Below are 24,395 nucleotides of genomic sequence, written 5' to 3'. Positions count from 1 at the left end.
ATTTTTGGGGGCGCTGGTGGGCACCCCTGAATCTGGCGGCTGCGGCCTCGTGGGGGGAGGCTGAACGGTGACAGGGTTAGGGGACTATTTTAGGGGGTAGAGGGCTGTAAGACTGTGAGAGGGAGTGGGGTCCCCAGCGCCCAAAGCCGGAGCAAGAGACGCGGAGCCCGCGCGAGCGGCGGAGACAGGGTTCCAGAGCTACAGATCCGGGCCCCGGCCGCCGCCAGGGGCCCCGCCCGGTCCCCCCACCCCACCCCACGTCCCTCCTGCAGCCCAGCTCCGCCCGCAGCCGCCGCGGACCAGGTAGGTAAGAGCCCGGCCTGCCAGGCAGCGCCCACCCCGGGGACCCCTCGCCTAGCTTTCCCCGCCTCCCCGAGATCCTGGCTTCCCTTCTTCATCCCCGGGGACCCCAGAGCCCAGATTGCACAGCCCAGCCCCAGAGAGTCAGGTGTGCCCCTCCCGGCTCTCAGAGTCCCCAGCCAAACCCTAGGATCCCGGGCAGACCGCCGCCTGGCGCCTCCTCCAGGGCCCAGGAGCCTGGAGCTCAGCTCAGCCCTGGGAACCCCTCCGGGTCTAGGTCCTCCTCCGCGGCCCAGTCCGGAGAGTCCCGGACACCCGCCGCGGCCGTGTCACACTCCCCGGGGCGAGGGCCGCCCGTCCCCGGTCGCGTCCGCATGGTGCCCCTTTCGCGCACCCCGTCTGCCCGTCTCAAGCCCTTCGGTTCCAGCCGCCGGCCGCGTCCCCCGGTCCAGGCCGGCCCGCGGCCACCCTGGACACAGGCCCGCTCTGGAGCTGTCCATGGTCAGCGCGCTCGGCAGCCTCGCCTCCCCCACCTCCCGCTGCCACCGCCAGAAAGGGGGCGCCGGCGGCGCGGCGCGCGGGGATCCCCCCTGCCGCGCCTTTGACCCGGGGATACCCGGGGCCCTCCCCGACCCGGACTGACGCCCGGGCCTCAGGGTTCCGCCGGCCAGGCTTTCGGCCCGGCCCTCAGCACCCTAGATTTCCGGGGACCCCAGCACCTTCCTCAGGAGTCAAGGCTTCTGAAGATTCCTGCCCCATGCACCTTAGGGGAATCGGCATCCGGGGGCCCGGGTTCCCAGCCTTTGTCCCTTTAGACACCCAGCTCCACAGCCCCTGCGCTCCTCAGGCAAATATACCCAGCCTCCTCGAACCCCAGCATCTGCCCCCTTAGGGATTCAGGCGCCATGACTCCCTCCCTTCCAGGGACTCAGAATGCAATTGTTAATGCCATATTTTGGCATCTGCCTCCCCACCCCCTACCTCCGCCCCTGGAGACTAGACGCCTTGTTCCCAGCCCTGCACCCCATCAGGGACCCAGGCGTTCAGATCCTAGCTTCTGTATTGGTCACCAGCCTGTACTGAGGCCATCTGCCTCAGCGCCCCCCCAGTCTTTTACCTCCACAAGGATTCAGGAGTCCAGGTCCCCGAATCTACTCTCCTCCTGCCCAGGTTTCTAGCTCCTCATCTCTTACTCTTAGGGACCCAGGTCCCCCTGGTCTCACCATCCCCCTATAAACATGACACCTCCCAGCGGCCTTGGCAAACTCCTGCCTCATCCCCATTTCATGTCAGTTGCTGGGCTGCCCGGGACTCTATTCTCTCCCCTGAGACCCAGCTTCTTGAGATATTTCTGGCACCCCATTGCCTTCTGCGGCCCATATGGTGATGGCCCATTCTCTGAATACACTCTCTATTAGCCAAACATACATGCCTTCCTCCAAATGTGTTCTGTGGCCTCGGCTCCTTAGATGATCGAACCTACTCACAGCCTTCCACATTTCCGGTTAAACATTGCCCTTGTAGCACTCCACCTTCTAGATTCTTTCTAGATCCTGGAACATTCCCAGTCAACATCTCTGTTCCGTCTTTGCCCAAGGCTTGTTCTCAGTTCTAGGCTTGATGCTAATTTCTAGGCATATCTTTCCCCAGATGAATTCGAATATCGAAAGAACCCCCCCGCAAGCCACATTCTGATCCCACTGTCTCTTGGGACAGGACCCAGTCCTTGGTTGTTCTCTGCTAAAATTTCATCTTAGGTGTGTTCTACATTCCAGCCATGTCCTTGGCATTGTTCTACATTCCATTCTCTTCCCAGGGACATTCTAAGTTCTAGAATGAGCGTCTTCCGATTATGTGCTCTAGCCTTTGAATTGTGCCACCAACTCTAGAATGTATTTTCTGCTTCAGGTTCCAGCCAGTTCTACAGTCTACAATCTAGAAGACTCCCACTGAAGCGTTCTACCTTAGATCTTCCTCCTCAGGTTCTAGGTTCTAGGCCCATCCATTCCATTCCCACCTTCTCCGCCCACCTTTTCCTTCGTGTGATGTTGGCTCAGAACTTGTCCCCTGGTGGACTGTGGGCTTCCTGCTCTTCCTGCCACATCAGCGTTCTAATCATGCTCTGGGCTCTCCCCTCTTCTGGAGTCTTCAGCTTAGAAGTGTCCTCATTTCCAGAGCACCCTATCTCTCCTTTGCCAGCTCAGGCCCCATGCCAGTAAATTCTCAATTCCAAGCATGCATCGTCTACATCTTCCCCCAGGCACGACTAAGTTCCAGACAAACTCCTCGCTACTTTCTAGGTTTTTCTTCCCCTCCAGGGCATGTCCTGAATTCTAGAGCATCTCTTTTTCATTCTGAGTTCTAGCATTATCTTCTAGACACATGAGAAAACCAAGATGGCAAACCGTGTTATACCCTCATCTCTGGTAGATTTTGCATTCTAGATTATGTCTCCTGACGAGGTCTGTTGTGCATGGCATTAGGTATATCCTTAGATAACATTCTGAGGTCGCCCAGTTGCTTTTTAAGTTATTGATTGCTCTTGGCTGGTTCAACGTTTCAGAACAGGCTTCTAGAATATGCCCGAAGTGCAGCTCTTACCCAACTCACATTATACACATGGAAGGATACGTTCTTTCTGCACTCTGTGCTGTATCTACAGGCTGGTGGTTTTCTAGATCTGTGCCCAGCCTTGCTGTGTTTCGTTTCCTTCTCAGTGAATTTGAAGTTCTAGAACAGCTTCCTTAAAGCATCTTGTGTTGCATCCCCTGACCAGGCTCTGGGTTTTAGATACCATGTTGGTTTGGGGCCTAAGGCTGGCCTGCCTTCTGATGAAAACATATTCCGGAATCTGGCCTCTGAGTTCTGGGATTCAGGTGTCTAGATTCCCAGATGTACCTGTTCAAAGATCCAAGGGACCCAGCTGCCTGCTCTCCTAGCCACCACCCCCCTTCTCTCCTCACAGAAGTCCAAGGCCCCAGTCCCAGGCTTTAGACACAGTCCGAAAATGGGGTGGCGCTGGGAATTATCTCCTCTTAGAACCGGTTATGCCACTGCCAGATGGGAGAGAAGGAAAGGGGGGAAGCGAATGAAAGTCCCTCCTGCTTTCGGCTGGGCCAGCTGGACCTGTCCGACCTGATGCGTTCGAGGGAGTGGCTCCGGGGAACTCCATTCATCCCCGCCCACAGCTTGTGCGCCCCAGCTCCTGGGTCCTGGGGGCCTGGCCTGTCGGGTTCTGGGGGAGCAGCGGTCTGAAGGCTGGGATTTCTGAGTCTGAGGTTGGAGGTTTAAAGCCCAGAGCAGAGGGTGTAGTCTCTGACTCCCGGGATTGAGAAGGAGGGAGGCTGGAGGCTCAGACTCCTGAGTTTTGGGGCAGGAACTCCCAGACCTGATGAAGGAGGGAGCTGGATCTTGGTCACCCGGGTTGTGGGAGATGGCTAGTCTACCCCGCCCTCCTCCATGCTCCCCCTTCTCCAAGTGGAGTGGGTCTTTAGATTCTTCTGGAGTTGAGGTCCGGATGAGAAGCTGAAGAAGAGGGGAATCAAGCTGGATAGCAGCTAATCAGGTACCAGTGACCTAATTCTGTGACCGCAGTCCTGTGTCCCCCTGAAGTCACGGTTCTGGCAGGGGCTCGGTTCTGTCTCTCATACAGTGGGTGGAGGGGGATTCTCAGTGTGGCCAAAATAGGTAGGAGCTGACTTTTCCACATGCACTCAGGAGGCAGTGCCTGGGGCACCCGGCTTCCGTGCGGTGGACCAGGCTGGGCCTAGATTTGCTGTCGGTGCCTGATGGAGACTGACCTCAGTTTCCCCGAATGCTCTCACCCAGGTAGCCAGGTCCTGGTTTCCCCGAGAGCAATGGGTTTCAGTCTATCCTATGCCACGATCAGAATGAACAGACCTCCAGTTTGTCCTGTGCAATATGCCTGGGTGGCTCTGCCTCGGTTTCCTCCATGCATGAGCCGAGTGGCCATGTCTGTTTCCCTGCCTGCGCCCTGACGAGGCCGGCCGCTGTTCCCTGCCCCTTCGCTGCCCCTGCAGGCCAGCACCGCCGCCATGATGTGCGAGGTGATGCCCACCATCAGCGAGGATGGCCGGCGGGGCTCGGCGCTGGGCCCGGACGAGGCGGGCGGCGAGCTGGAGCGCCTCATGGTCACGATGCTCACGGAGCGCGAGCGCCTGCTGGAGACGCTGCGCGAGGCGCAGGACGGGCTGGCGACGGCGCAGCTGCGGCTGCGCGAGCTGGGCCACGAGAAGGACTCCCTGCAGCGCCAGCTCAGCATCGCGCTGCCCCAGGTCTGGGCGGGGCCGGGGCGGGGCCTCGAGCGGTGGAGGCGTGGAGGGGGCGGGGCACGGCGCCTGGGAGGGCGGGGGCCAGGGGCGGGCTCTGTCGGGGAGAGGCGGGGCCTGAGCCGCTCAGGGGCGGGGCTTATCGGGGAGGGCGGGGCTTTCCAACAGTTCGGTTCCACGAGGGAGGTGGGGTAGGATTGATCGGATGGTCCCGCTCTTGCCCACATCTGGACAGGAGTTTGCGGCGCTGACGAAGGAGCTGAACTTGTGTCGAGAGCAGCTGCTGGAGCGGGAAGAAGAGATTGCGGAGCTGAAGGCCGAACGGAACAACACGCGGGTGAGCGAGCGCCTTGCTAAGCGGTGCAGGCGGGGGTGGGGGTTGGGGGGCCTCGCGGTGTTGCGGTCCGACCACCTGGGGTCCTGTCTTCTCCCTGCTCCCACTTCTCGGCTGGTGTCTGCGGGTCCCCTCCTTCCTTCCCGTCTCTCCCCCTCTCCATAACGGCCTCTATCTCTGTGCCACTCCTCTCTGACCCCGCCCCCTTACCTCGGAGATCCCTCTCTTACTGACCTGCCTCGTTCCTTACCTTTTGCTTGGCTTCACCTCTTTGCCCATGTGTCCAACCCACCTGTCTGAGTCACGTTTCCCGTCGACCCTGCCTCTCTTCCCTTGCCCCTTTGACCCGGTGTCCTGTCCTTGCAGCTACTGCTGGAGCACCTGGAGTGCCTGGTGTCCAGACACGAGCGGTCACTGCGCATGACCGTGGTGAAGCGCCAGGCCCAGTCCCCGGGCGGGGTCTCTTCGGAGGTGGAGGTGCTCAAGGCTCTAAAATCCCTCTTCGAGCACCACAAGGCCCTGGATGAGAAGGTAGGAGACTGGGAGAGCCTGGCTGTAAAAGGGAAGCCCGCAGGTGGCTGGGGCTGTCCTGAGCTGCAGAGATTCTGGCTGTGGTTGGTTGGGGATGTCCTAAGTTGGGGGGGGGAGGGGGGGGGGAGTTGACTCTGATCGACCGACTCTGCAGGCTGACCTGATTGGTTGGTTGATCATGGAAAAGTGAACGAGGCGGGGCTCCCCGTGGCCGGGCTAAGCTTTGGTGGCAGGTTGGGGCTGCACATCCATTATAGATAGAGGAACTCTAACCTTCCCTACGAGGCCCGTTCCAGGGCGTTCTTCACCATGGCCAACTGTCCTACATTGGATCTGATCTCCATCTCACTCCCGTCCTGCCCCATCCCCAGGTCCGGGAGCGGCTGCGGATGGCGCTGGAGCGGGTGGCTGTACTAGAAGAGGAGCTGGAGATGAGCAACCAGGAGGTGAGGCCGGGAAGGGGAGGGAGGGACTAAGGAGCTCCCAGTGGGGTGGGCTGATTCTGGGTTCCGGAATCTGTTGGGGGCAGGACTATAGCAGAGGACTAGTGGGGTTGGACTATGGAGAGAACCAGTGGGGTCCCTCAGGGCTAGGAGGAGAACTGTCTAGTGAGAGTGAGACTGAGGTGAGAACCAGGGGCCGGGCCAACCGGAAGAGCCCACTCCGCGGGAATGTTTGAGTGGGAAAAGTCGGGCTAAAGAGGACAAGAGTAAGGCCAACCCCCGTGCCTGCTGGGAAGCTAAGGAGAGATAGGAGAGCACCGGGTCTGAGGGCAGCCCCAGCAGGACCCGGGGCTCCCATGGCCTCTCCTTAGACGGCTGGGGCCAGTGGGAAGGAACTAGTCTTCCTTTCTCACCGATTTCCCTTTCCCATTCCCAGACTCTGAACCTTCGAGAGCAGCTGTCTAGGCGCCGATCGGGGCTGGAGGAGCCGGGCAAGGATGGGGACGGGCAGGTAAGAGGCGGAAGTCCTTCGCTCCCTTTGCTCTTCATGGATCCTCATCCCTCTGACCTCCATGCTCTCCTCTGACTTTGTGATGGTCCCTTTTTTCTTTCTTTCTTTTAAAAAAATATATTGTTGCCCTGACCAGTTTGGCTCAGTGGCTAGAGCGTCGGCCTGTGGACTAAAGAGTCCCAGGTTCGATTCCGGTCAAGGGCATGTACCTTGGTTTCGGGCACATCCCCAGTAGGGGGTGTGCAGGAGGCAGCTGATGGATGTTTCTCTCTCATGGATGTTTCTTACTCTCTATCCCTCTCCCTTCCTCTCTGTAAAACATCAATAAAATATCATATATATATATATATATATATATATATATATATATATATAGTTTATTGATTTCAGAGAGGAAGGGAAAGGGAGAGAGAGATAGAAACATCAGTGATAAGAGAGAATCATGGATAGGCTGCCTCCTGCACACTGGGGATCAAGCCCACAACCCGGGCATGTGCCCTAACGGAGAATCAAACCCTGACCTCCTGGGTCGTAGGTCAACGCTCACCCACTGAGCCACACCAGCTGGGCCGTGATGGTCCTTTTAATGTTTGATATGATCCTCACTGACCCTGGGACATCTGAGCTCCTAGGACCTGATTCAGGTCACCTCGCTAACTACTGTGACCTCCAAGACCCTTACTGATATATTGTTAAATTTTTAAAATTTTTATTGATTTCAGAGAGAGGAAGGGAGAGGGAGAGAGAGAGAAAGAGAATCATCAATGATGAGAGAGAAATTATTGATTGGCTGCCTCCTCACGCCCCCTACTGGGGATGGAGCCCCCTGACTGGGAGTCAAACCGTGACCTCCTGGTTCATAGTTCGGTGCTCAAACCACTGAGCTACACCGGCAGGGCACCCTTACGGATCTTTGATTCACTCTGTACACTCACCTGCCATCAACTGTGTTTTTACCTTGCATTTTCTTTCTGTCTCTGTTTCCCCGCTCTGGGTTCTGTCCCTTCCTTCCTCACGGTCCCCACTTCAGGCCCTTGCCAATGGCCTGGGTCCTGGAGGCGAATCCAACCGGCGCACGGCTGAGCTGGAGGAGGCCCTGGAGCGGCAGCGCGCGGAGGTGTGCCAGCTGCGGGAGCGCCTGGCGGTGTTGTGCCGCCAGATGAGCCAGCTGGAGGAGGAGCTGGGCACCGCCCACCGCGAGCTGGGTAAGGCCGAGGAAGCTAACGTCAAGCTCCAGCGCGACCTCAAGGAGGTGAGGCCGGAGCCGCTGGTGGGTTGCCCTCTGCCCCTCCCGTCCCCAGAACGCGTCCCCACGTCCCTTTGCCCCAAGTCACAGAGCTCAGGAACGGTGGAACCCGGATTCCATTCATACGCCGTGCGGATTCTCTCCCTCTCTGAGCCCCAGTTTCCTCGCCTGTAGCATGGGACGCACAGCTTTGTCAGAGGGCTGGCATGGGCACCTACGCAGGGGGCGCTCAGGAACTGTTCCTAGTGATGTTATCATTGGCAAATCCTCTTGTGCCTCCAAACTGAATTCCTTGGTCTGCATTTCAACCCATTCGGGGCTTAGGCTCCTGGATCCTCACTCCCATGCCCCAGGGGCTGCCGGGAAATGTAGGCATGGGTTCTCCAAGGAAGGCCCTGGATGAGGAAGAATAGTGAGCACTTTAGTTTTCTCATCCACTAGGCCAGTGGTCCACAAACTCAGTCAACAGAGCCAAATACCAACAGTACAACGATTGAGATTTCTTTTGAGAGCCACATTTTTTAAAACTTAAACTATATAGGTAGGTACCTTGTTATTAACTTAATTAGGGTGCTCCTAAGGCTTAGGAAGAGCCACACTCAAGGGGCCAAAGAGCCGCATGTGGCTCGTGAGCCGCAGTTTGCCAACCACTGCCCTAGGGCCTTCACCTCACATTTGAAGCCTGGATGGCCCTGGGTCCTGATGGGAAATCTACCACCACAAGGGCTCCCAGACTCAGGTCCACCTCCCAGGAGACCCCGGAGCACCTTTTCTGGGGTTCTGAGCCTGTGCTACTCTGGGGGATCTTGGGAGATGCTGCCTCCCAGATGGAAGGGGCCTTGGCTTCCCAGGAGGCCCTAGGGCAGCGGTTCTCAACCTGTGGGTTGCGACCCCTTTGGCGGTCGAACGACCCTTTCAAGGGGTCGCCTAAGACCATCCTGCATATCAGATATTGACATGACGATTCATCACAGTAGCAACATGACAGTTATGAATTAGCAACGGAAATAATTTTATGGTTGGGTCACCACATGAGGAACTGTATTTAAAGGGCCAGAAGGTTGACAACCACTGCCCTAGGGCACTTGCTCTGTGACTCTAAGCCTGGGCTGTGCCACAAGTTGCTGAAACATCTCAGTCCTGGGTTTTTGAGGCAAGTGGCCCAAGAAGAGTGGAGGAGACTTCCCATCCCCTGAGCCTCGGGGCCATTCCCATGGGGAGGGTCTAAGCCAGTGCTGCTCGCGGGCAGTGTGGTACCACCATTCGAACTTTCAAGTGGCAGGGACCTCACGTTGGCTATTCCCGGGGGCTCTTGGCAGGCTTGGTTCCACCGTTCTGACGTCCAGAAGCCAGGGGACTGCATTTCCCAGGATTCCCTGGGGTGCCTGATTTGGGGTTCTCGGCCTAAGCTCCCCGCAGGGCCTTTGGGGAGCTGTAGTCCACGAGGCCCTTTGCCACCTCTGCAGGCGTTGGCCCAGCGGGAGGACATGGAGGAGCGGATCACGACGCTGGAGAAGCGCTACCTGAGTGCCCAGCGCGAGGCCACGTCCCTGCACGACGCCAACGACAAGCTGGAGAACGAGCTGGCCAGCAAGGATTCGCTGTACCGGCAGGTGGGGCGCTGGGGCCCGGGAAGGGGCGCTGAGGACGAGGTCCTTGCCGGGAGACCCAGCTCCTCCCCAATCCTGTCCCTGTCCTGCCCTAGAGCGAAGAGAAGAGCCGCCAGCTGGCCGAGTGGCTGGACGACGCCAAGCAGAAGCTGCAGCAGACGCTGCAGAAGGCCGAGACCTTGCCCGAGATAGAAGCGCAGCTGGCCCAGCGCGTGGCGGCCCTCAATAAAGTGAGGGGCGGCCTGGGGCGGGGCCGTGAGTCTCTGCAGGAGGGGGCGGGGCCTGGAGTCTGGAGAAGGAGGCGGGGTCAGGAGGGGAGGGGCCTGGATTATGGAGGGCGGGGCCAGGAGGGGAGGGGCCTGAGTCTCTGCAGGAGAGGGCGGGGCCGTGAGTCTCTGCAGGAGGGGGCGGGGCCTGGAGTCAGGAGGGGAGGGGCCTGGAGTCTGGATGGGGCGGGGCCCGGAGGAGGGGACAGGGCCTGGAGTCTGGAAGGGTCGCAGACCTGCAGCCTGGATTTTGGATGAAAAATCAGGGCCTGGGGATTGGGGAAGGGATAAAACTTGGAATGGGGGCAGGGTCTGGAGGTCTGCGACGGGGAGTGGGGGGAGGAGTTCTCTAGTTTGGACTGAAAGGATGGATGGCCTGGAACACGATCTGAGGAAAGGAACACGGCCGGTGGACGAGGGCCCGGCCTGGTACCGGTCTTGGAGGAAGTGGGACTGGAGCCTGCCTGGGTCCCAGGGGGGCCAAGTCGGACGTCATGGTTCCTTCCATCCTCTAGGCTGAGGAACGCCATGGGAATTTCGAGGAGCGGCTCAGGCAGCTGGAGGCCCAGCTGGAGGAGAAGAACCAAGAACTGCAGCGGGTGAGAGAAGGAACGAGCTAATGCAGGGAAGGCGAGGGGCGGGGCCTGGCGGCGGGGGCGGGGCCTGGAGGCGGCGGGAGGAGCTCAGCGGCGGCTCTGCTCTGGACCCGGTGGGCCTGAGCACCCGCGGTCCCCTTCTCCTCGGGGCAGGCCAGGCAGCGCGAGAAGATGAACGATGACCACAATAAGCGGCTGTCCGAGACAGTGGACAAACTGCTGAGCGAGTCCAACGAACGGCTACAGCTGCACCTCAAGGAGCGGATGGGGGCGCTGGAGGAGAAGGTGCACCCCAAGCCAGCACTCCGATAGCCCTGCATCCTGGGCCACCTCTTGCCCAAATCCCTGGGCCCCGGATCGTCCCCCCAGACCCATTATCTGAGATCCCCCTAAACCTGGACCTCTCGCATCCAACAGACTTCTCTGCCATAATGCACAGACCGCTGTTTCACCTAAACCCCCCAAGAGCTGAATTCTGGGGCACCTGTACCCTGAGTTCTTGGCTTTTCCCCAAGCCTCTTATCCTAGGGACCCTCAAACTGAATCCTCTAATTACACAGGAATTCTGGGGCTCCCAGGAACGGGACCCCCTACCCTGCTGCATCTTTGGACCCACAATCCCCATGTACTCCAGCTCACCATTCATGCACACCTCATTCATGGGGCTCCTCTCGGGCTCCCAGAGCATGTCCCTTTCAGGCTCCCCCCCCCACCTCACTGCACCCCTGTCCTCCACAGAACTCACTGAGTGAGGAGATTGCCAACATGAAGAAACTGCAGGACGAGCTGCTGCTCAACAAAGTATGCGGGTCCTGGCGGGAGGCCCGGGCAATGGCAGGCCCTGCTGGGTCGGAACCAGCTGGGAGGGCTGTGCCTTGGGCACATGCTGACCTGACCCCTCTGACCTGTCCCCACAGGAGCAGCTCCTGGCGGAGATGGAGCGAATGCAGATGGAGATTGACCAGCTGCGGGGGCGGCCTCCGTCCTCCTACTCCAGGTGACAGCAGCGCTCCTGCCTCCTCTACCCCTGGACCCCCTTGGCCAGGCTCATCCTTTCTGATCCCTCGGCCTCCCCCACACCCACTGCACCTGCTGCCTGTCTTCCGGAGACTTCCACGAGTCTCTTTTAGTTTTGACCCCTGACTTCATGACCACTGACACAAGATCCTTTCCCCTGACCTTTGACCTCAGATCCCTCTCTTAATTGCCTGACCGAAGGCCCTTTCCTACCTCAGCTTTCTTTTAAAAAAATTTTTTTAACATAGATTTTTTTAGAGAGAGGGGAAGGGAGAGGGAGAGAGAAACATCAGTGTGATGTGATAGCATCATTGGACGGCCTCCTGCATGCCCCCTGTGAGGGATCGAGCCCACAACCCAGGCATGTGCCCTGACCAGGAATCGGGCCTGTGACCTTTCAGTCCACAGGACAGCGCTCGACCAACGGAGCCACACTGACCAGGGCTCAGCTCTTCTTAAGAATTCTTGACCCCTTAGTCTCTGCCTTCTTCTTTATTAATATTTTTTAAATATATTTTATTTTATTATTATTATTTTTTTATATATTTTATTGATTTCTTACAGAGAGGAAGGGAGAGAGATAGAGAGTGAGAAACATCGATGAGAGAGAAGCATCGATCAGCTGCCTCCTGCACATCTCCCACTGGGGATGTGCCAGCAACCAAGGAACCTGCCCTTGACCGGAATCGAACCTGGGACCTTTCAGTCCGCAGGCCAACACTCTATCCACTGAGCCAAACCAGTCAGGGCAATATTTTTTTAAATATATATTTTTATTGCTTTTTAAAGAAAGAGGGAGCAAGAGAGAGAGAGAAACATCCGTCGGCTGCCTCCTGCATACCCCCCTCCACCGGGGATTGAACCTGAAACCTGGGGATGTGCCCCGACTGGAATGGAACCGATGACCTCTCGGGGCACGGGACAGCACTGGACCAGCTGAGCCACACCAGCCAGGGCTCTGACGGTCTTCTCCATGCCCACAGGTCTCTCCCTGGCAGTGCCCTGGAGCTCCGTTACTCCCAGGCACCTACGTTACCTTCCGGTGCCCACCTGGACCCCTATGGGGCTGGCAGTGGCCGAGCAGGCAAGAGGAGCCGCTGGTCAGGGGTCAAGGATGAGCCCTCCAAGGTCAGCAGCCACTTCTGGGGCCTGGGTTGAGCAGGGCTTGGGAGGGCAACAGTGGGAACTGGGGTCTATCAGACGGGGCTCGGGGAGGGGGCTGGGTTGAGGAGCGGGGTCTCCCGGACCCATGCTGTCTTCTGTCCTTCTCCCACAACTCCCTCTTCCCCACGTGCCTGGATGTCTCTTTGCGGAAATCCTGCCTGGTGAGAGCCTTAGAGGGATGATGGGGTGGTGAGGGGGACGGTTCCGGGGGGTGGTGGGCAGGGCGTAGCATCCTAGAATGGGTGGGGTTAAGTGAAGGAAGTGAGTTGGGCCAAAGAAAACAGTGAAATCAGGGTTGGGAGCGGAGTCCTCAGAGGGTTGGGGTGGTCAAGGAAAGGGACCTGTCAGGAGACAAAGCAGAGCTGGGAAAAGCGTGAGGGCCCCATCACAGGGTGGGGGCAGTCCCTGTCGGACGTGGGCGGGTCCCGGAGGGCGGGCAAGGTCAGGAGAGTTGAAGGACAACCCAGGGCCAATCTCCTCCCCTGCCCGCCGGGGGGGCCCCTCTCTCTCCACACAGACACAGGAGTGGGAGCGGTCCGCCCCTGCGGGGTCCATGCCACCCCCGTTTCCTGGGGAACTGGATGGCTCAGATGAGGAGGAGGCGGAGGGGATGTTTGGGGCTGAGCTGCTCTCCCCCAGCGGGCAGGCCGATGTGCAGACGCTGGCCATCATGCTTCAGGAGCAGCTGGAAGCGATCAACAAGGAGATCAAGTGAGCACCGGCCCCGTCCTGCCGCACGGCCCTGCCTGGGCTCACCCCACAGCCCCTCTCGCTGTGGAGTCTGCTGTGAAGGCCAGAGCCTATCTCCTCTCCCACTGTCCTCACGGGGATTTTCCCAGCCCGACACTCCCTCCAGTATCCAGGGATCCCCCAGGAGTCTCGTATATGAGATATACATATATATCCTTCAGTTAAGTACTCACAATTTCCCAACACAGCAAAGACTGAACCTCCAAATACCAAAATTCTCAATCCAGTACATCAACAATCCTCCAGGACACCATGGATTTAATGGCTTCACACAAACAGTACCCAGGGAATCCTGGTCCCCCAAGATTCTCAACACAAGCACCCCATCCCAAAACACCAAGAGCCTCACTTTAACACATCAAGAACTGCAATTCTCCGTACCAAGAATTTCTACCCAACAGATAATATATAACAAGAATTCTCAATTCCTGAAGACTCACTCATTATATAAAGTACATCCCAACTCCCCAGCAACTACCTTATTTAGCAATCTCTATATATAAAAGCCTAAGTGACCATTATGACCAGATGACTGGCTGGTAGCTATGGCGCACACTGACCACCAGGGGGCAGACACTCGATGCAGGAGTTGCCCCCTGGTGGTCAGTGTGCTCCCACAGCCAACCTCCCGTGGTCCCTCCCCCCAGTTGGCCAACCTCCCACCATATGGCCCTGATCAGCCCAATCACTGGCCAGGCCGAGGGACGCCACCTGTGCACGAATTTGTGCACCAGGCCTCTAGTTCTCTAATAATATACCCTCCATGGACCCAGCAAATATACCAACATGACTACCATCTTCCATTCAAACTTGTTCTGACTTGAGTAAGCAACTCTCATATACAAAATGATTCTAAGACTTTCCTAGATCCTAGGTTGACCTCTGAGTCCCAGATCTCATCTGGATCTTATTATGAATTTGCTCTTGCTGTCCTCCTTGAACCTTGATCTCTTTCCCATAAAAAATCCCTTTATGGTTTTCCAGAACCACTTGGTTATCATCAGGGTCATCCTGATGCAGACCCTGATCATTGTCTCTAATCGACTTCCCTGACCTCCTGAGCCCATCATGACTCCTAGCCCCCTTTGAATCTTGGTGGGTTCACATCACGAATCCACCAAGACCCTCTAACCTCATTATGCCTTCTTCAGAAGTATTTTTGCCTCCCTAAGCTTTCTGGCTCACTGGGATCCTCAGACTCCCTCTCCCATCGTCTGCCTCAGTCCTCTCACCAGTCTCTCCCCCTTTCCCTCCTCAGGCTAATCCAAGAGGAGAAGGAGACAACAGAACAAAGGGCAGAAGAACTGGAGAGCCGGGTATCTGGCTCTGCCCTGGACTCACTGGGCCGCTACCGCAGTAGCTGCTCACTGCCCCCCTCCCTCACCACCTCTACCCTTGCCAGTCCTTCCCCTCCCAGCTCCGGCCACTCAACACCCCGCCTGGCACCCCCTAGTCCTGCCCGTGAGGGCGCCGACAAAGCTGTAAGTGTTCTGAAGTCTCCTTTGCTTCATGGGGTGGGTAGGAGGTCAGAAACAGGATTCCCCAACAGATAGCAACAATAACTTCTCACACCAGTGGCTTTCAAAAGCGACCTTATCTTCCCTAAAGATTCCAACTCAAAGGGCAAAGGGAGGACTGAGCCACTGGGTTCCTGAATCCTAACTTGTATTTAGTTAGATCTGGTCTACCTTGACCAGTTTTATGCATTAAGTTTCTGCAAGTGATTTTTTAAAATGCTTCTGTGACTGAACATACGTTTGAGAACTGCCATTATATCCTCATAATTGACCTTTGAGGGATGCATAACGGATATTAATCTTATTTTATTGCCCAAAGCCCAAGCTTTTCTGCTTTCAGAACCTGTAACCTAGTGGCTTTCCTTGGGGCCACACAGATCCCACTTCTGACACCCTAAGCTATGAAACTATCAATATGGGCTTTAGCTCCGGTGGGACTGTAATCTTTGGCTTTACGTTTCATCCCACTTGGCCTAGGCTACCTTCAGAAATGGTTCCCCAAACCAGGGATGCCTCATACATCCCCCAGTAGATATTTTAGTTAATGAGGAACCCCCAATATGACTCAAATTTAATCCAGCCTCTCTACTTCTCTATCCCCAGAATCATGTCCCCAAGGATGAAGCTGGGGCTCCACGAGGGGAGGGGCCAGCCATCCCAGGAGACACCCCGCCTCCCACGCCCCGCTCTGCCCGCATAGAGAGAATGACCCAGGCCTTGGCACTGCAGGCAGGATCCCTGGAAGATGGGGGACCCTCACGGGGAAGGTCAGCAGGGACAAGAGATGGGACAGGGATGGGCTTGCTTGGGAGGATGACATGGGAGGGGACAAAGACTTGGGATGAAAGGGCGCATCCCAGATGGGGTCTGCCCTCACCCTGTCCTGCTCATCCAGTGAGGGCACCCAAGATTCCCTGCACAAAGCCCCCAAGAAGAAGAGCATCAAGTCATCCATAGGTCGTCTCTTTGGCAAGAAGGAGAAGGGGCGAATGGGACCGCCAGGACGGGACAGCTCCTCTCTGGGTGAGTACCCTGATTCTACCCCTTCCTCCCTCCCTTCTTTCCTTCCTCCCTTCCTTCCTTCCTTCCTTCCATCCTTGCATTGTTTCTTCCTTCTTCTTTACAGATTCACTTGACTTTCATTCATGTCCTCATTGATTTGGTAATTCATTTACAATGTAGAAGGGACAGGACTTGGCAGAGGAAGGAGGGGGTGGGGGTGGGGGGGGGAGAAAGAGCCCTCTGTGGCCTGCTTGAGTGACTGGAGGGCTAAATCATATTGTTATGTCGTTTCCCATTTAGGGAGGTGCGTCCTAAAGGCAGAGCACCTGGTGTGCTGGAGCCTTCTTGTATTGGCTTGTGAGAGCCAGTAGTTAAATTTTCAGGCATTTTGTGAGTTGCCTGACATCACATTGGCAGCTTGAAAGTGGCACAGTGGGATTATTCACACCATAGAAATGGGCAAATGCAACAAATCAAGGAATAGCTCCTTCCTCCTCATGGAGCCAGCTAAACACTTGGCAGCACACCACTGCCACCCTGGCAGGGCCAGGCCAATGGATGCCCTATTTTGGGGTTATCTCTGATTTATTGCCTGGGAGGTGACATTGGTCCCTGTGTGGCTTGATCACTCCTCTCTGTGGCCTCATTGACTATTCCCTTGGGGCCTCTGCTCTCCTGGCTTCCTTCTCACCACCCCCAGCATGAAATAGTCTGCTTCCCCCTGAGACTCTCCCAATCTTGGCCCCTCCCTGCCTCCAGCTGGAACACCCTCAGATGAGACTTTGGCCACCGACCCTCTGGGGCTAGCCAAGCTGACAGGCCCAGGAGACAAGGACCGGAGAAACAAGAGGAAGTGAGTGTGGGAGTGGGGAGGGAGGGGGGGTGGACTTACAAAGATCCGCATGCATTTTGTTGGAACCTCCTGCCAGGTTTCCTACGTTCATAACCAGTGTTTTGAGAGGGGGTTGTGGTGAAGGGGGCCACCCAGGAGGGCTGGGGTCTCTGCCCCTGAGAGCTTCTGCCCTGGCCCCCTCTTCCCAGGCATGAACTTCTGGAAGAGGCCTGCCGCCAGGGCCTGCCCTTTGCCGCCTGGGATGGCCCCACCGTGGTCTCCTGGCTGGAGGTACTGAGGCCCAGAAATGCCCTGATTCCTGACCTTCAACCCCTGTGACAGCCCCACCACTAGGGCTGGTTGGGTCCACCTAGCACCACCCTCCTGGCCTAGATGGGGGGGGGGGGGGGGAATGAGGCCCTGGAAGGAGTCAGGCTTCCTGTGATCTCCTTCTTATTTGTTCTCCTTCTCCCCCCCCACCCCGCTACCCCCCCCCCCCCCCCCCCCGCCTGCCCCTCTGGGATGCTCACTTTGGTCCTGGTCTCCTGTTGCTTCTCTCCCTCTCTCCCTCCCTCTCACTCTCTCGCTCTCTCTCTCTTTCGGATTCCCTATGTTCCTGCTTCTCCCCTCATCTCTGTTTTGTCATGGCCCATATTTCTCCCCATGTCTGTCTCTCCTCTCTGTGTGTCTCTCCTGATCTCTGTCTCTCTCCATCCCTCTCTTTCCCTTTTGACGCCGGCCTTGCCTTTCCCTGACTCTCCCCCTTGGCCTCCCCGTGGCTCCCTCTGACTCACGGCCCTTTGACTTGCTCTGTCTGTTTCTCCCCACTGTGACCTTTGTGTCTTTCTGTTCTTCCCCCACTTGCCTCTCCCCGTCTCTCTGTCTCCGGCTCTCCCTTTCTTTCTGTCTCTCCCCCATCTCCCCCGTCTCTCCTCTTGTGTGATATCGTCTGTCTCTCCTCTGCCTGTCTCTCTCTCCCCTCCTCCGCTGGCCCAGCTGTGGGTAGGCATGCCTGCGTGGTATGTGGCCGCCTGCCGGGCCAATGTCAAGAGTGGGGCCATCATGGCCAACTTGTCCGACACGGAGATCCAGCGGGAGATCGGCATCAGCAACCCGCTGCACCGGCTCAAGCTGCGCCTCGCCATCCAGGAGATGGTCTCCCTCACCTCGCCCTCTGCTCCCGCCTCCTCCCGCACGGTGAGTGTCCAGTGGCTGATCCCAGCCCTTGCCGCCTCAAGGCCCCGCCTCTGGCCTTCAGACTAGCCAATCCAGGCCTGCTTATTCCAGCTCCGTCCTACAGACCTCTACCTGGATTGTGGGGGGAGGGTCTTCCCTCAGGTCTCCCTGCCTCCCCTGGACCCCTAAACTTCAGTCTGTCTTCAACCGCAGCCAGAGGGACCCATCCTGGAGAATAAGACAAACCCATATGGTTCCCGGCAAGGCCCCCGATGAAAGGCCATTGCCCGCTCCTTCCCTCACTCTGCTCCTTGGCACCCCCTTTTCTTGGAGCACCCCCTCCCCGTTTCCCCCAAGGCTGGCTCCTTGTCATCCCTGAGGTCTCAGCTCAATGTCACCACCTCCGAGAGGCGCTGCCCATCACCCCAGGACATTAAGACCTGATTTTCCTCCATAGCATTTACTGCCTTCTCATGCTTTATCCTTGCATTCCACACAGAAAATCATGTGTGCCGTGCCTAATGCAGCACTTAGCCCTTTGCCACGCTTGCTGTTCACACGTGAATGTGTGCATCGGAAGCACTCGAATGTAATGTGTGGACATCATAACCAGTAGGCCCCCCAAATTACTTCAGCGGGCGTCCCCTAAAAATAAGAACTTTCCCCTACGTAGCCACCGTGCCCTTGTCACACCTAAGAACACGACCGTTATTGTTAATTTCATCTACTAGTCAGTCTATACTCAAACTTCCCCTTGCACATCCCGGACGGTACAACTGTGCCTGGCACTCAGAGTCATTACATACATTTTAAAAAAATATATCTTTATTGATTTCAGAGAGGAAGGGAGAGGGAGAGAGAGACAGAAACATCAATGATAATAGAGAATCATTGATTGGCTGCCTCCTGCACATCCCCTACTGGGGACTGAGCCCGCAACCTGGGCATGTGCCTTATGCCCTTTGCTGGAATCAAACCTGGGACCTTTCAGTCCACAGGCCGATGCTCTATCCACTGAGCCAAACTGGCTAGGGCTACATACATTTTTCTTTTAAAAAAATGTTTTGTTGATTTTTAGAGAGAGAAGGGGGAGGGAGAGAGAGAGAGAATGAGGGGGGGAGGGAAACGTCCATGGGAGACCGAGACATGATTGGTTGCCTCCTGCACGCCCCCTGCTGGCGATCAAGGCCACAATCCCCGCATGTGTCCTGACCAGGAATCACACCGACAACCTTTGGGTGCATAAGAAGGCACCCAACCGCCCTAACCGGTTTGGCTCAGTGGATAGAACGTCGGCCTGTGGACTGAATCGTCCCAGGTTCGACTCCTGTCAAGGGCAGGTACCTTGGTTGCAGGCACATACCCAGTAGGGGGCGTGCAGGGGGCAGCTGATTGATGTTTCTAACTCTCTATCCCTCTCCCTTCCTCTCTGTGAAAAATTAATAAAATATATTAAAAAAAAATAAAAAGGAAGATGCCCAACCTACTGAGCCATACCGGCCGGGGCCCACATGATTGAATGCATGTCTGAATTTCTAACCCTTGGGGGGCTGTTGGGAGCAGGTGCTCAATAAATGTGCACGCACGTCCTCCTTCCTGGAGCATTCGCCCCATTGCTGCATCTGCCACCTCACTCTGCGTCCTTTCTGTACATTTGTGTGGAGAGAGGTGATGCCATTGGCGCAGGGCCACACGGCAAAATGCCCAGCAGGCCCTCAATGGGAACCTGAATTTGGTCAACTCCGAAGCCCAAGGTGCTCAATAAACGATCCTGCCTCTGCCCCTGGCTTGTCCAAGCAGTGACTGGCCTTTCTCAGCCAGAAAGTACACTGTGTATAAATGTGCATGACCCGAGCCTCCAGGAGCGTCCCCCCCCCACCCCTTTCCCTGTCTGGAAGTCCTCTCTCCCCTTCCCTAACACCCCGCGGCCCCTCAGTCCACAGGAAACGTGTGGATGACACATGAGGAGATGGAGTCCCTCACGGCCACGACGAAGCCTGTGAGTGCCCCCTGCCGGCGGCTTTGGGGGTGGCACGAACTCTCTCTCGGGAGGGGCGGGGCGGAACGGGGCGAGTCTGTGGCTGTCTGTCCGTCTGTTCGTTCCTCCCGCCCTCCTTCGCCTGCCCCTTAACCCATCCCTTCTTTCCCCTCTTCCCACTAACGGGTCAGGAGACCAAGGAGATCAGCTGGGAGCAGGTAGGGGGCGCGGGGCGGGAAGGGGGCGCATGACCAGGTTGTGCACGCTGCATGGACGCCCCTTCTTCTCCGAGCCCCACCCCTATCCTCGCTGGGGCATCCCCTCATCACCGCGGGGGGGCGGGGCGCTGTGCGGAGCTCGGCTCTGGACTGTCTCGCTGTGGCAGGGTGGGGGTCTGGGCAGAAGCCGGGTGGTTCCATTGTTAGCTGTTAGCTTGGTGCACGGGCCACCCCATGATCGAGGGTGGTGGGGGCTCCGGGGGTTGTTCCATTGCTATGACTAGAGGGAGAGGGTGCACCCGTTTTCCCCGCTGGCTGCGGGGAAAGTGTGCCGGGCAAAGGGGAAAGCATTTGGGGAGGGGGCAGCACGTCTGGCGGAGAAGTTGGGGAGGAGGAGCTCCAAGAAGGGGGAGGCATGAACTCACCTGTTGGAAAGAACTGTGCGGACCCCGGGCCCTTGGCTTCCGGCCAGGGGGAGGCATGGATTATGCTGAAGTCCGGGAAGGACTTTGGGCCGATCCAGAATATTGTCCCGGGCCGGGTCCAGCATTGAACTAGTATTTTGGGGACAGTGCCAGGGTGCTGGGTGACTCCATGACTCTCTGCTGTGGGGAGCGCTGTGCTGGGAGAATCCATGATGTTAACTCGGGGGCGTAGTGAGGTTGGGCTGATCTGTTCTGAGTTGGGGCCATGTTAGATCACCGCTTCTCAGCCTGTAATGTACGGCTCACATCACCCGAGGATCTTGTGAGAACGCAGGTTCTGATTCAGTCAGTAGCCTGGGGCTGAGATTCTGCAATCCCAGCAAATTCGCAGGCGCTAGCGATGCCGTGGGTCCAAGGACCACACTTGAGTAGACACGGCTCTGTCCTGTCCTTCTTAGGGAGCAGGGGACACCATTGGATGGGTCCACTGTCCGGCTCTGGGGTGGAAAAAGCAGGACCTTGGGTTGGGGGGGTAGACCGTACCCTTGCATACATACATACACGGGAAGGGGTCCCAGGGCCTGACCCCTCCCCTACCTGCCCACGGCCCCAGATCCTGGCATATGGCGACATGAACCACGAGTGGGTGGGCAACGACTGGCTGCCCAGCCTGGGGCTGCCCCAGTACCGCAGCTACTTCATGGAGTCGCTGGTGGACGCCCGCATGTTGGACCACCTCAACAAAAAGGAGCTCCGCGGCCAGCTGAAGATGGTGGACAGCTTCCACAGGTGGGGCTGCCGCCGGGACAGGCCAGGGGCGGGGGCCACGCTCCTGCAGAGTCTGGGCCAGTGGGACTGGGGATGGGATTCTCCGGAAACCGACCCCGTACTCTTCCGTCAGTAAGATGGCCCGCTAGGGAGAGTCCAAATTCTGAGGCAGCTGGGCTAGCTGACCCCACCCCCCTTCCAGGTTTGCGGATAGGAACTGCCTGTTGAAAGTACCCCAGCTCTGAGGTCCGCAGTCACTAGAACCGACCCAATAGAACAGCGGTTCTCAACCTTCTGGCCCTTTCAATACCGTTCCTCATGCGGTGACCCCACCATAACATTATTTCCGTGGCTACTTCATCACTGTCATGTTGCTGCTGTGATGAATCCTCATGTCAATATCTGATATGCAGGATGGTCTTAGGCGACCCCTGTGAAAGGGTCGTTCGACCGCCAAAGGGGTGGCGACCCGCAGGTTGAGAACCGCTGCAATAGAACAACACTGGCCCCTCCCAGAAGACCAGGCGGTGGGGAGGGCCCAGCGGGAGCAGCGGTCACTGGGGTGTGAAGGCTCCCCTGTGACCCGCTTCCCCTGCTGCTCAGGGTGAGTCTGCACTACGGGATCATGTGCCTGAAACGGCTCAACTATGACCGGAAAGACTTGGAGCGGAGGCGGGAAGAGAGTCAGACCCAGATCCGAGGTGAGTAGAAGGGGGTAAGAGTCCCTCTGGGAGCCGGGTGGCGAGGCTTGGGGCCGGGCTGGAGAAAGACAAGGGGAGGGAGGCGGAGGAAGAAAAGCGCTACCATAAGCCGTGGGGTGGAGCCGGTCTAGGAGGCATGGCCAGGAAAGAGGGTGAAGGGATGGGCTAAATTGGACGGGCCTGCAGCTGAGGGTTCCTTTGGTCCCCAGATGTGATGGTGTGGTCCAATGAGCGGGTCATGGGTTGGGTGTCCGGACTGGGACTGAAGGAATTTGCCACGAACCTCACGGAGAGCGGGGTGCACGGGGCGCTGCTGGCCCTGGACGAGACCTTTGATTACTCCGACCTGGCCTTGCTCCTGCAGATCCCCACGCAGAATGCACAGGTGGGTGAGCGGCCGCTGGGCCGGGATCGTACTGGGCCTCCCCACCTCGCAGTCTGCAAGCTGCAACCCCTTTCCCGCCTCTCCTCCCCAGGCCCGGCAGCTCCTGGAAAAGGAATTCAGTAACCTCATCTCCTTGGGCACAGACAGGCGGCTGGACGAGGTGGGCGCCCAGCTCCGGAGGCTGGCTCCTTGCACCTTCAGGGCGGGAGCCGAAGGGGTGGGCTTGGCTGCCCAGAGTCGGGGGTTGGAGGCGGGGCCAGGATAGGGGCGGGGTGGGAAGAAGCGGCGAAATACGGAAGGGGTGGAGTCCAAGGAAGGGGCGGGGTCAGAACCGGGCCCTGGTGCCACACCGGATGCCCGGCTCCTGTACCTAGGACAGCGCCAAGTCCTTCAGCCGCTCCCCGTCCTGGCGGAAGATGTTCCGAGAGAAGGACCTCCGAGGCGTCAGCCCCGACTCCGCTGAGATGTTGCCTCCCAACTTCCGTTCGGCCGCAGCGGGGGCCCTGGGCTCGCCGGGGCTCCCTCTTCGCAAGCTGCAGTCGGAAGGTGGGCGGCTCCCCTTCTTCGGGGTGGGAGAAAAGGACCAACCCTCCAGCCCAGAGGCCTCCTCCTGCAGGCTCTGAACTGGCCTGGCCCGTTCTCCCCCGCTCATGGCACACGGGCCGCTCCTGTAGCCAACTCTCTCCGGGCGTGGAAGGGATTGCTCTCGCACCCTCTTTCCAGGGTGGGAAATGCGCCCGCCCTGTGTCATCTGGGGCACCTTGGGCGAACCTGCGGGAAAGGGAGGGAAGCCGGCGAGGATTCCGGCTGGCTGTCATTCCCAGGAAGGAAGCTTGGGGTTGAGGATCGGAGAAACCCTGGGGAGGACAGGGCGTGCGCGCGTGTGGGTGTGGGTGCTCTTGTGTGGGTGTGGGTGCGCGGGTGTGGGTGTGAGTGCGCGCGTGTGGGTGCGCGGGTGTGGGTGCGGGTGCTCGCGTGTGGGTGTGAGTGCGCGGGTGTGGGTGTGGGTGCTCTGTGTGGGTGTGGGTGTGGGTGCGCGGGTGTGGGTGTGGGTGCGCGGGTGTGGGTGTGAGTGCGCGCGTGTGGGTGTGGGTGCGCGCGTGTGGGTGTGAGTGCGCGCGTGTGGGTGTGGGTGCGCGGGTGTGGGTGTGAGTGCGCGCGTGTGGGTGCGCGGGTGTGGGTGCGGGTGCTCGCGTGTGGGTGTGAGTGCGCGCGTGTGGGTGTGAGTGCGCGCGTGTGGGTGTGGGTGCATGCGTGTGGGTGCGGGTGCGCGCGTGTGGGTGCGAGTGCGCGCGTGTGGGTGTGGGTGCGCGCGTGTGGGTGTTGGTGCTCGCGTGTGGGTGTGGGTGCGCGCGTGTGGGTGTGGGTGCGGGTGCGTGCGCGCTGAACCGCTGCTCGATCTCCCTCCAGGCCAGACTTCTGGGAATTCCCGGGCAGACGGCGTTTCGGTCCGGACCTATTCCTGCTAGTGCAGGCCTCCAGGTGAGGACTGTGCTGGGCGATCCTGGGGGTCTGGGGCAGCACAATGGATCTTCACTGCTCCACGTGCTGCCGGCGTCGGAGTAGGCGACCTCACGCGGATGAAGAATCTCCCGGAGGCCGGGCTGCCTCCCCTCCTGCCCAGGGTGGTCTCGCCGGGGAGCGCGCGCCGCCGCCTGGACCATCTGCACAGACTGGAGGGGAGCGCGCGTCCCGCCTCACACATGGACCGGGCCTGGACCAAACCACATGAACTGGACCGAGGGGGGAGGAGGAGAGGGCAGGAAGAACTCCCGCCCCCAAACTTCCATCTCCCTCGGCTCTACTTTGTAATTTATTGATCAGTTTCCGACGGGAGACGGGTGCCCATTCCCCGCGGGGAGGGGGCGGGGCTGCCCTCCCGGGCCGCATGCGAGGACAGGCCGCCCCCTCCCCTTTCTCCCCGGTCGCGGGGCCCAAGTCTTCCTTCTCCGTCCGAAAGGAGGGGAGGGGGGACTCGCTGCTACAAGCCTCGCCCCCAGTGCCACTCAGCCCCGCCCGCCGCCTCGGGTCCCCGGTGGCCGGAGGCCAGCTGTGGGCGGGGTCCCTCTCCCCAGTGTCTCTTGTCCCCGGGGCCCTCCGCCCCCCGTGCTGTGGCCGTGTCCGTGCCCCAGGGGTGGGGGGCGCAGAGCGCGCTCCCCGCTCCCCTCCGGCCCCGGGGTTTGCATGGGAGAATCCTCTTTCCACGGTGCCACTGGGCGATGTGCCGTGGGGGGGAGGGCGGACGGGGGGAAGCTCTCGCCCCGGACTCTTGTCGGCCCCCCTGCCTCAGGCGTCACTCAGTGATCACGGGTAAAGAGAACTGTTTCAAAACGCGC

The 24,395-nt window shown here is 58.6% G+C and overlaps 1 protein-coding gene across 6 annotated transcripts; it reads left to right on the top strand.

Annotated features, from left to right (window-relative positions):
- Window positions 1-24,393, top strand: PPFIA3 (PTPRF interacting protein alpha 3). Of its 6 annotated transcripts, XM_036307123.1 has the most exons (30): window positions 1-303; window positions 3,779-3,865; window positions 4,341-4,595; window positions 4,825-4,926; window positions 5,290-5,454; window positions 5,826-5,900; window positions 6,334-6,408; window positions 7,439-7,660; window positions 9,121-9,267; window positions 9,360-9,494; window positions 10,046-10,129; window positions 10,280-10,411; window positions 10,865-10,927; window positions 11,044-11,123; window positions 12,127-12,271; window positions 12,825-13,018; window positions 14,316-14,538; window positions 15,178-15,341; window positions 15,470-15,597; window positions 16,336-16,429; window positions 16,618-16,699; window positions 17,405-17,605; window positions 19,521-19,583; window positions 19,754-19,780; window positions 20,819-20,994; window positions 21,577-21,674; window positions 21,884-22,059; window positions 22,151-22,219; window positions 22,434-22,605; window positions 23,470-24,393. In XM_036307123.1, exons 3-30 carry the CDS (start codon window positions 4,356-4,358, stop codon window positions 23,526-23,528), a joined length of 3,591 nt encoding a protein of 1,196 aa, XP_036163016.1. In that variant the 5' UTR covers window positions 1-303; window positions 3,779-3,865; window positions 4,341-4,355; the 3' UTR covers window positions 23,529-24,393. The 6 variants fall into 6 exon arrangements, with proteins under 6 accessions (XP_036163016.1, XP_036163017.1, XP_036163020.1 ...); XM_036307124.1 differs by lacking the exon at window positions 3,779-3,865; XM_036307122.1 differs by lacking the exon at window positions 1-303 and having other exon boundaries at window positions 327-3,865.
- Window positions 24,394-24,395: the final 2 nt, after the last annotated feature.

This window comes from Myotis myotis, unplaced genomic scaffold (assembly GCF_014108235.1).
Source record: "Myotis myotis isolate mMyoMyo1 unplaced genomic scaffold, mMyoMyo1.p scaffold_m19_p_45, whole genome shotgun sequence".
Taxonomy (NCBI): domain Eukaryota; kingdom Metazoa; phylum Chordata; class Mammalia; order Chiroptera; family Vespertilionidae; genus Myotis; species Myotis myotis.
Note: the sequence above shows the minus strand (reverse complement) of the source record. Positions and strands in the feature narration are given on the sequence as shown.

What these genes read in the sequence shown, in the direction of transcription:
- PPFIA3 (XM_036307124.1), top strand. Translation starts at nt 4,356, where the DNA reads ATGATGTGCGAGGTGATGCCCACCATCAGCGAGGATGGCCGGCGGGGC. An exon ending in CCTCCGTCCTCCTACTCCAG is followed by an intron (nt 11,124 to 12,126) that starts GTGACAGCAGCG and finishes CCATGCCCACAG; the next exon opens with GTCTCTCCCTGGCAGTGCCC. An exon ending in GAGTCAGACCCAGATCCGAG is followed by an intron (nt 21,675 to 21,883) that starts GTGAGTAGAAGG and finishes TTTGGTCCCCAG; the next exon opens with ATGTGATGGTGTGGTCCAAT.